Here is an 11,755-nt window from a genome sequence, read left to right as displayed (position 1 = left end):
GCACCTTCATCAGAATCGTCAGGCAATAGCCTCTTGGTTTTCCATTGCTTTTTCCCTTCATCATGTGTTAGAGCCTCAACACCAGCACTGGCAAAGCTAACTCTTCTCCTGTGGTAGAAGGCAGAAACTGCCTTTTTGAAGCAGTAGTCTTACTTTTCTTGGTTTAAGTCATTAAAATAATTTAATAAACTCTTCTAAATAAATGGCTGTGTTTTCCTTTGAAATGATTTCCTTTTTAGTTTATTTCTGTTGTCTCTTTAAAAACCGCAGGATCCATTGAAGAGAAACAAGAGTTACCTCACCAAGTATAAATAGGTGTTTGTGATTGCCTATATTTTTAACTCATCCAAGCTTCTCATAAACCAGTCTTTTTTAGCATAAAACTATATCAAATTATCTTTAGAATTCTAACCATCTTGAAGATATTGCTCCATTGAGGATTGGGGGTGTTCCATAATGTGTTGACAAGATGAAGTTTTTCCTCTTTGCCTTGAAGATCTCATAATACTAGATCCCGACCTTGAACCACATCTAGAACTATAACAATTGATTCAAAAAATATGAAAGGAAGAATGGAAGACGAGGGAAGAAGATGTCTTATTGTGTAGAGGCCACATCTTATAAGCAATTTTAGATCTAACTCTTTGATCCTTACTAAAAAATGAAGTCAAAAAAGGGAATATGAGATACTTAGGAATACAAATACAAGGTGGAAGAACAAGATACAAACAAATACCTAATCTCTAAGTGATTAGAATTTAAGATGGTAGATGATCAACCTATATTTGATCAATATGATGAGATTGAGACTATTAAACCATATGAGTGCTTTAGATATTTCTACAACTAGTCCAATAGAAATATCACTATAAGTCCAATATGAAAATAAAAGATGTAATTTTGACAATATTTAAAGCTTTTAAAGCTGAAATAGACAATCAAAAGGAAAAGAAAATCAAGATTCTCTACATTGATACCTTCTTCATTTGAGTTTCATAACTTTTGTGAGTAGCATGGTTTTGTACATCAAATGACAACTCTATATTCTCCATGGAAGGAGAAACTGTATCTTAGTTAAAATGGTGAATTCTACGATAATTAATGTGAGTTTCCCTTTAATCTTATGGGGAGAAACATTACTTTCAGCTTATCATATTTATAATATATTTCCTTTTAGAAAGAGAAAAACTAGTCATTATTAGGTGTGGAAAGGTAGAAAACCAAATTTATCATACTTATGAGCATGGGGTTGTGTACCTAACCCTAAAATAACTAAGTTAGGTCCTAGAGCAATGAAAGATATATTCAAAGATATGCTAAATATGATAAAAGCTATAGGTTATAAGAATCGAGTTCGAATTGTTGAACCTAGTGATATTGAGATTCTACAAAACAAATTTATATCATATGTCAATGATGGTAAATCTAGTAAATCTACTAGGGATACTTTATAGAAATGCAAGATAATAATAATAAATTTATGGAATCTAGAAAAAAAGTTAAAGAGTAGGAGAAAAAACTAGGATTGATATTATATCTACACTCAATCTATAGTTTTCCTCATAAAAGATAGAGAAAAATACTCAATAAAATACTTATAGTCTTGAACATAGATGATATTCCCATGACTTATAGTGAGACAATGAGGTCTAAAGGTTTGGCTTTTTCGTGAGAAGCCATTAATGATGAAAAAGATTCTATGATATCAAACAAGAAATGGGGTGTTGACAGATTTACCTCATGGGTCGTATGTCGATATGTAGGAAAAAAATAATCCTAATGGGACCTCGCTAACTTTTAAGGCATATATATTACCAAAGGTTTTAAGTAAAAAGAAGGAATTGATTATTTTGATACTTATGCTCCTGTAACAACAATTACTTCTATTTGATTTTTTTTCTTTGTCCTCCATACGTAATTTATATATTTCATCAAGTGTATGTTAAAATTGCATTTTTAAATGGTGATCTTGATGAAGAAGTACATATGGAATAATCAAATGGATTTTTTTAGAGCAATGAAAATAAAGTTTGTAAGTTAGTAAAATCATTTTATGGTCTAACATAAGAACGAAAGGTGGCAAGAAAAAATTGATGCTTTCATGTTATTGTCAAATCTTATGATTCTATTATCACGATCTTTAATAAGCTTTTGAGTGAGGAGGTAAGAAAAAAAGAGATAGAAAGAGAGTTCGAAGGAGAGGAGAGGTGATGTGAGGCTCGAGTGAGAAGAAACAGTTGGAATGGATAGGATTTCGAAGTGAAACCCTAATCCTCCCCCTCAAGCTTTATATAATCACTTAAGGTTGAATCTTTACATAAATACCCTTTAGCATAAGGGTAGGAAATAAAGATTGAAGCATAAAATGAAATATTGCCAACCTTCTTCTTGTCTTTTAGTACTCCCCATCAAGCTGGTGAAAAAATCATAACCCAGCATGGAACATGTAGCATTCAGTGTCTTTAATTCATTAGGCATTGCGAATATATCTATCATTTGACCTTGAGAAGGAACATATTCAAGGCTTAAGTCACTAGCTTGTACATTTTTTTCCGACAAAGAGGCAATCATGTACTGGCCAACAACACTTACTAAAAAAGAAATGCCAGATCTAGTTACAATCAGATATATCAATTTTTCTACCAGCCTTTGGTACTTCCCCATTAAGAAGCATTATTAGCATATCTTATAACTATGTACATATGCTACACTACTTTTAATTTTATAGGACTTATAATTCCCTCTTTTCTTTAACTTGTACCGGGGTTTCTAACCCTCATCTATAAATATGAATTAAGGGGGAGAGGCTCAAATAATGAGCTCCCCTTGTGTGTATGAGACTCCCTCTTCCTAAGGGCTCAAGTTCTCTTTTCCAAACTCTTCTCCTTTCCTCTTATTTTCTTTTCCTTCTCCTCTCTTACCCCCAACCACTTTTAGACAGAAAATCCTAGAATCTAACATAGTATCAGAGCAGGGATTCTAGGGATTTAATAAGTTACTTAAAAGTAAAGCAAAGTTGGAAGTTTTAAGTTACTAAATAATTTTTTTTGAGGTCTTCCGAAAGGTTGAAATCTAAGTTTTTGAAATAGCTCATCTCTCTCACTTTCAAATGTTTTATTTGTTCCTCAATTCCCATTCTCTTATGTCTGTAAGCCAACTGAAAAAAAAAAAATTTGTCCCCTTTTTTCCTTCTCATTGTGTATTTTAGGACGTTAAGATGAAATAGGTGATTGGTGGCAGCCATGAGAGAGGAGGTATTTATTTCTTTGATCATTTATCCTATAAATAGCAAAAAAACAAGAGGCACTCCAACGGCATAATGATTAGGCCATCTTTCATTTTTTAGTTTAAAAAATGTTAGTTCTTTCAATTAAATTTGTTTTTGCTTTACCTTGTGAGTTTTTTAGCTTAGGAAACATCATCAAACTTTTTTTTCACACCCAGGCAAAAAAATGTGTCTTCTAGTTCATTTGCTTTAGTTCATTCTAATATCTGGGGATCTGTTAATGCCCCAAAATATTTTACATTCTAAGTATTTTATCATATTTGTGGATGATTACAGTAGAGTTACTTGTTTATATTTGATGAAAGATAGATATGAAGTGTTTTATATTTTTAGTTCCTTTTGTTCTATCGTTGAAACACGATTTCAAAAGAAAATTCAGGTTCTTAGGTCTGATAATGCTAGAGAATATTTTCCATTTGAATTTTATACCATTTGTCAACTAAAGGGCATTATTCATCAATCTTTCTTGTGACTACATACCTCAATAGACATCTCATTGAAGTGGCCAAGAATCTCATGTTATCTATGAATGTCCCACAATATTATTGGTAGTATGTTGTACTTACAACTTATTTTCTAATTAACCACATGCCTTCAAGTGTGTTACATGATCATACTCTATTCTCGAAACAATTTAGTGATGCGCCCCTTTTTCCTTTGACTCCTTGTATGTTTGGTTGTGTTTTAGATGTGCATATTGTTGAAGAGCGAATATAGAAGAGTCTTACACGACTCTCACAATAAGAAGTCTTATAGAGCCATAATTATTATGGAAGGAAGTCTCACAGAAGAGTTTCAGTTTAAAGGTGTTTTAGTTATGTTAGTCTTCTATTTTTATTGATTTATTTAATTATGCTAAGACTTATCTTTAAGTGTTAGAGTTTGGGTGTAATTGGGACAATGGTAGTTTAATTGTCATTGGACCTCTACTACTTTCCTCTATTATAGATAGAAGTTAATATTTTCTGATTACATCAAGACAATGAAGTTTTTCTCTTTTCCATAAATTCAACATGGTATCAGAGCAAGTTCTGTGAGTTAACTTGGTCAACCCACAAAGAGAATATAATATTTTTCTGATCTATTATTATCTCTAGTAGTTTAGGTTTGTATTTTTCTTTTTTTCTCTTTTTTTTGTCCCTATGCCCATTGTTTTCTTTGCATTTTCACCTCTATATTGAGCTTTTCATATTGCATATTATATATTGATGAAAATATATTCGAGTCCATTTTCCAAGGAAAAACAAATTTTTTCAATCGAAACTATCTACAAAGATAAATCGATATTTGAAGCAGCAAGGGTCAGACTGCAAGAGAGGTTCGAGTAGCAGTAGAAAGTTTCAACATTCAAGCCACTTTATACTATCAAGAACGAGACTTTATATAGAGAATTATATATAAAAAGAAGGATCGGTAAGTCTACTTTCATACCTACTCAACCAATTCTTGATCTGAGTTTTTTATATGAAGATATTGGAAGATATTGATCTTGGAAGAGTCAAAGGTCATACTGACAAAATGACAAAGAGTACTTTGTTCGGCCAGATTACAGAGACCAAAATCTATTAGATTATTTATCTAAAAAAAAGTATATTTTATGAAGAGAAGTTATACTTGGATGAAAGGAAAATATCACTGGACAAAATCTCCTTTGCTAGATTGATTTTCTATTTGAAAAGTTCTCAGAAACTTTTTGTTGTCGAGAGTCATCATTGGTCGAAAAGTTTCCCTCGCTGGTATTCAATCGCTGTTGGCTATCTTTGAAAATATTTTTTGAAAACTCCTCTGGTCATCTCTTCGCTGGGCTTCCATACCCAACTGTTGTCCCGTGCTATTCGAAGATCCCTTCATTTGCTGGTTGGCTGGTATCTTTCTGGACTGCTCTTAATTTATAGTCTTTGGTTGCTGGATTATTTTTGTTCGGCCGATTCTGCTCTCTGATTTTTCCGCTATGTTTAGTGCTGCGGTGAAGAAGAAGCTACTGTTGAAAAATTAATGTTTCCCTAAGTTAGGAAACTAGGTCCCCTGAGTCTCGTGTCAGTTCTGACCGAGACCCGGTCCAGTCCGAATTGAGCCAAACAAAACCAAAGACCTGAGTTTACTGCTTACGCACAAGTATGCCGAGTTAACTTGGACCAACTAAAACTGAGTCAACCCGATCAGGTCAAATCAGTGAGTCAACTTGGGTCTGGGTCAACCTGAATTGACCCACAACATTTGGTAAGTTTGAAGTAACACTGAATTAATCCATGCTTATTTAGAATTTAAAGGAGTTATAGGGCTCTTAAATAATCCATAAGCTCCTACGTTAGAGAAGTTGGGGATGCTTTGGACTAGTACCTAGGGGTAGCATCAACCTCAAGTTTAAAATTGTAATTGAGCTCAAACCCAAATATTTTAAACGAGTTTGAATTCGAGCTCAAGCAGAGTTCAAGCTCCAACCTCCATTAAAAATTAAATAATTAAAAAATTAAAAAAATAAAGAGAATATTGTGATGGACTTAGTACCATTGAATTGCAAGCTATCACATTGGAGTCGAAAACTCTGTAATAGAGCATACAAAGTATAATAACCAGACCTAAAAGAAAGATCAAACATCTCCATCAATAGTGTTTATTTCATTGGCAAATAACAACATTAGATGTTGAGGGACCCGAAAGGGTTGAACGATTGATTGCCTTTGAGGTTTGAGGTAAATAAGAGCAACTATCAACCAACTAAAGAAGGAATTGACAAAAGCAATTAGAGTAAAGGGTATTTTCATAAATAAAATTATGCTAATGAGTCAGCTCACGAGCTAACAAACCAAACTTGGAAAATCTCAAGTTTAACTTGTTATACTTAACGAGCCTTATTTCAAGTTTGATCTCGAGCCAAGCTCAAGTAAATATTGAACTGAGCCGAGCTCGAATGGGCTACGAGTTGGTCTTTCTTGGTGCCACCCCTACTAGTAGTTGTCTAGTGTTGGATAGATGGGAAGATAATCCACTTGCCCACATTGATAAACAACTAAAAAAATAAGAAGCTCCTTCCCCAAAGAAATTGGCTTGGATAATCAGAAATGGGAGGAGCACAATGAACAAAAGACGGAAAGAGTGAAGCTATCAATAGTGTTCGGGCTGAGTTATTGCAATTTACAGATTACCTAATGAAAATGAAAGTGAAATTGAATTAAACAAATACAATAGAAAGTATTTTTTTGTGTTAGTGTGAAAAATCGAAAAATGCAATAGCCAAGTGGGGGTGAGGATAGTACGAGCAAGCGAAAATGAATCCAGTCGTGGTGGGTAGTGAATTCACTTTGTTCTTTTTTCATAAGAACTAGCAAAAGTGAATTTATTAGGTAATTCATTTTCACACTCAATTTTTCCAGTATGGTAATGAGTTTCAAGTCACTTTCACTAATGAAAGCACTTTCATCATTAATTTTTCCTGGGCACTAACAAAACCAATGACCCTGTTTCAAATCTGGTCCAAAATTTGGATAGTCAACCTGATGAAAACTAGTTGCCCGAGCCTAAGAGTCTGTTTGGAACCCACATAAAAGAAAAGGAAAAAAAAAAAAAAAGGAGAGAGGTATTATCTGTTATTTGGCAATAGAGAATTATTGAGAGAAAATCACTTTCTCTCAATGTTAATCAATTTTCTCTCACAAAATGATGGAATTTGGGGAGAAAATAAAAGTAATAGAAATTTGAGAGAAATTTTTTATCATGGAATTTTTAAAATTTACTAATTTTTTCCATTAATATCAAAATAAAAAACTTTATTTCTCTTCCGTTTTCTCTCTTGTTGTCCATGGACATCTAAACAAGAAAAAAAACTATTTTCTTTTTTTCTTTTCGCTATTCTCTTTCTATTCTTTTCTCTTCACCTTTTATGTTCCAAACTAAGCCTAAAGGTAGGGCAAGTGGGGGATTTGTCGAGTCAATCAGAATCAAGACAAGGTGGATCAGCTCAGGTTGGAGGTCAAACATGACCTTTTCTATAAAAGGTGAGTCTCCCTAACTCGGGCCGACTCTGCGAGTCTCGGTTCGACTAAAAAATCTGGAACCCTCCAAGGTTCGAGTGCTCAAACCATGCTCAAACCATGGAAGGCGAGTCGCGGAGTTGCTTTTTGTTGCGCTGGGTGTTACTGAATTCTGGCATGTCCTTGACAAGCAAGAAGATAGCAAGAGCTGAAGTGAGAAATGACTAGTCCCGTGGCTGTGGCTCCGCTGAAGAGCATGGGAGCATCGAACAAAAATGTGCTGATTACAGGGGTCAGCAAAGGGCTGGGGCGAGCCCTTGCGTTGGAGCTCGCAAAGAGGGGTCATACGGTGATCGGGTGCGCGCGCTCTGAAGAGAAAATTGCTACTCTGTCGTCGGAGCTCTCCCAAACGCAGCAGAAGACGGACCCCTCTCCTCATCTCGTTCTGAAGGCCGATGTGGTCTGGCTCTCCTTCTTCCTCACATGCTCCGCCATATCAGAAAGTTCTATTCTCATTGGCATGAGTCAATTACTTGATTTATTGAGTTTGGGTTTATCTTGTTTAGTTTTAAATATACAGCGAGTTTTTTCATGTATACAACTTTTTGAAACTCGATTTTTTATTTGCTTATTGTGAAATGAACTTCTGTTATCGATCATTTTGCCTATTATTGGTTTTGTATTCTTCTGGCTGTCCTCCACTTTAATTGCGCGACAACTGCTTTTAATATATTTTTAGAGAGTTTCGGTTTGTTTTCATTGTTGAATGACCCTCTCACCGTAACTTCCCAATACTTGCTCTCACATGTTCAAAAACTTCTTCCTGCAGAGATCAGATAGCAGCATTGCCGAGTTGGCGCGACTTGTGATGGAAGCGAAGGGTGTTCCAGACATCATTGGTAGTTCTTGTCAAACATTTGAATCCTGTTCAAATTTTTTAAATAACAATCGATTGAGTTGTTTCTCGGATGACTTATAAGCCAAATTATGTGAGATGCACACGCACAAACACCCCTATACTAGTTCCTTTTACTTTAGCAACTGAACTGTCTAATTTTATAGCGACGAAGCATTGAACTAATCAATTTAAGGAGTCACTTTGTGTATTCTTTTGCACTGAACTTGCATCACAACTGGTTCAGTAACTTTTTTCGTATCAAGTAACTAATATCTTGGCCTGGCTTTGAATAGAAAAGCCTGAAATTCTTAAGCTAGGGAAGTTTTTTTCTCGACTCCTCTTTTAACTACCAGCCAAAAGAATGAAAAATGTTCTGATTTTTAGTATTAAGAAATCTATATTTATAAGGACATTGATTCCGAGCCCCTGTACTACAGTTTCTTTTGATGTCTGGTTCGCGCTTACTCACCCTAAAAAGCCAAAAGACCGCTCCGTTTTATAATTTTCACACTTTATTTTATTTTATTTATTGAAAAAAGTTTTGAGATAGGCAATGTCTCAGATTTATCTAATTGGGATCTTGTTAAATTTGATCATTGAAACATCTATACATGCAAATGAAAGGTTCGTATGATGTCAATTTATGTATTTACTTAACTTGCTTCTACTTACTTTCAGCAGCTTCCCAAACTTGAACACATCTCTTCAAACATATCCACCTCAATCTTCGTATTTAAAAGTCTACCATTCACCCTGATCAATTAAAACAACGAGTCATCATATCTACTCAGCTTGTATTTTGTCATTTAGGTTTGGAAGATATAGGAACTCAACTGCAGTGGTGAATATGGTTTTGGTGCTTGAGTTGTTCCTTGTTTCCTGTGTCTTTGTAAATGTTCTGATTAGGATTTCAATTTTATTAGTTCTCTTCCTTGGCTTCCATTTCTTCAATGTTACTGTTGTTTCAGAGGCTACTGTGCTTGTTAAAACAAATATCTTCTGTAATACACCATTTAGAAAGTCTCTGCCTTGTATCTAATGTAAAACGTCAAAATTTCCAACCACACTGTGTCAAGGAGTATCTTATCCTCTGAATAGGTTTTGAATGCAGAGATTGACAAGGCATTGAGTGCAGGATGTGCACCCTCAACTTCCTATTTTACATTCTTTCCAGTGACAAACATTGCATACCATTTTGATTCAACATTTGATGATACAACTATAATGATTGTTAGTTTTCTAGCATAGGTTCTTTTACAAGTCTTCATTGATGAATATATATTTTTGTTGTTTCCTCCAGATATGTTTCTTTTTTTCCACCCTCTCTAAATGCAAGCATAGAACTGAACAAATGTGGCAACCAGTCAATAATGCAGGTGCCATCAATGCCAACAATAAAATCTGGGAGGTGCCTGTGGAAGAGTTTGACAGTGTGATAGATATTAACATTAAGGGCACAGCAAATGTCCTTCGTCACTTCCTACCACTTATGGTCGAGCGTAAGCAAGGGGTCATTGTTAACATGTCATCTGGATGGGGGAGATCTGCTGCTGCAGAGGTAATATTGATTCTTCAGCCAGATAGTGTCATATTACATTATTTTTATAATTCTGTGCATATGCTGTTATTGGCATATTATGTGGTGGACCTCATAAAATTTCATGGTCAACCTCTCATATATAGTTGATAAATCATGCATAAGGTTACTAGAAGCTAGAAATATTAACTTTCAATGGATCACCAACTCATGATATATTATGCATGGTAACTGTATGATCTGCCACTATATCAATGCCATTCCCTTACGATTGGACCCATCATCAAGTGATGATACTCTGGGTAGGCATGGTGCACAAGCCTCATTACTTAAATTGTTATGGGCTCTTTTCTTAACAGTCTGCTGTGTGAATGGCCTAACCACTGTATTGCTAGCTTGATGGGTATGATACTTTTTTCTTGTTAAATTCTCTGCTGGGCAAACCTCGCCCAATCCACAAAATTTTAAGCTTCTTTCCCTGATGAGTGATCTTAGTTAAAAATATGGACAGGTAGCTCCTTATTGTGCTTCCAAATGGGCAATTGAGGGTTTATCACGGTCGGTGGCAAAGGAATTGCCTGCTGGTATGGCAATTGTGGCATTGAATCCTGGTGTTATCAACACTGACATGCTTGCATCATGCTTCGGGAGTTCTGCTTCCTTGTATCCAACAGCCGATGCTTGGTACAATTTAAAATCTTTTATGCTATTAAAATTTACTTCTTTAATTCATATGTCTTTATCAATATCAGTAAACAAGGTTTGTTTTAACCACATTCTATTTCTTGCATAAATTCTCCAACTTGTGAAGAATCTGAAAGATATTTGGTAGGAGAATAATCTGCAGCTAGATGTAATTTGAATTCTCTTAATCATCATAGGCTGTATTTTAAATTCAATTAAACTAAACATATTGTTGATTACTTACTCTCTCAATTTTAATTTTTAGACATGTCATTACAACAGCTGTTTTTGAATATTTTATTTTACTTTTTTTCAACTTGTTTTTCAAATTAAATTTAGTACTACTAATTTGTCTCTGATCCTCCAGTACTGTAAACATTTCCTTGTATTTCATGGTTCAGCCTGTTGCTTAACTAGAAGCCACAACTTTCATTAGGGTTTAAACTTCAGGTCAAGTCTCTTGACAATTAATCAAGAAAAAAGATAATTAAACTGTAATTATCAGAATATATCCAGTTTGACTAGCCATTTTAACTTGACCGAGCTCTATTTTTCATTATTTTGCCAGCTAGCAATGCCCACAAATTTTCTTCTTGTCGGTTACACTACTTTGGTGATTCTTCCCCAAAAAACCGCTCTCTAACTTTTCATATCCCTCTTTCTAGGAGCTCATTGTTTATGTCTATGGATTTCTGGTTAAAATCTACAACTCAAAGATGCAATTTGCCTATTTTCCCTTTTATTTGTCAGGGCACCAAAGGCAGCTACTATGATACTTAATCTTACAGCGGAAGATAACGGGGCTTCCCTCTCCGTCGTCTGACATTGTAACTCCTACAAACAGAAACAAGTGGGCATTTCTTTTGCAATATATATTATTTTTAGATCATTTTGTATCAGATGTGTTGGGACCTTGAATGAGTAAATTTTCATGTACACTGAGGTTCAACAAATGGAAGTAATATAAGAGAATCTCTCAGAAACAATTAGATTCTCTGAACATATGGAGTGCTGATTCATTTTGTTGTCCTATAAATCTTATTAAGTATTCTGTAGATTACAGGGAAGTAGGGCAAGAATTGTGGATTGGCAGAATAAATCAGGTTTGCTTTGACAGCGGATATACTGAAATTGAAAAGTACATCTCTGGTAGATAGAAGAATGAAGGAAGGAAGAAGAAGAAGATACGAAAGTTAGAAGTAGAAGAGGGAAACAAGTAGTAAGAGAGGAGAGAAATTAGGGCAACTTGAGAGAAAGAACTCTGTTAGAGCATGGATCAAGATCCTCATGACATCTATTTATAATAAGCTTGAAATATTATTTACATATCCATGAATGAAAAGGAGCTAAAAGAAGGCATAAGTTGTAAGTTATGCCAT

General features: G+C 34.7%; 1 protein-coding gene across 1 annotated transcript; it reads left to right on the top strand.

The window, feature by feature from the left end:
* The first annotated feature begins 7,418 nt into the window (after positions 1-7,418).
* Positions 7,419-11,378, top strand: LOC137950512 (NADPH-dependent pterin aldehyde reductase). The gene is made up of 5 exons (XM_068797019.1): positions 7,419-7,717; positions 8,087-8,156; positions 9,520-9,713; positions 10,204-10,376; positions 11,127-11,378. The coding sequence occupies exons 1-5, from the start codon at positions 7,478-7,480 to the stop codon at positions 11,197-11,199; spliced, it is 750 nt and encodes a 249-aa protein (XP_068653120.1). The 5' UTR covers positions 7,419-7,477; the 3' UTR covers positions 11,200-11,378.
* Positions 11,379-11,755: the final 377 nt, after the last annotated feature.

Source organism: Aristolochia californica, unplaced genomic scaffold, assembly GCF_029961685.1.
Source record: "Aristolochia californica isolate CCGP_79_NKW_82.1479 unplaced genomic scaffold, dmAriCali1.0.hap1 SCAF_14, whole genome shotgun sequence".
NCBI lineage: Eukaryota > Viridiplantae > Streptophyta > Magnoliopsida > Piperales > Aristolochiaceae > Aristolochia > Aristolochia californica.
Note: the sequence above shows the minus strand (reverse complement) of the source record. Positions and strands in the feature narration are given on the sequence as shown.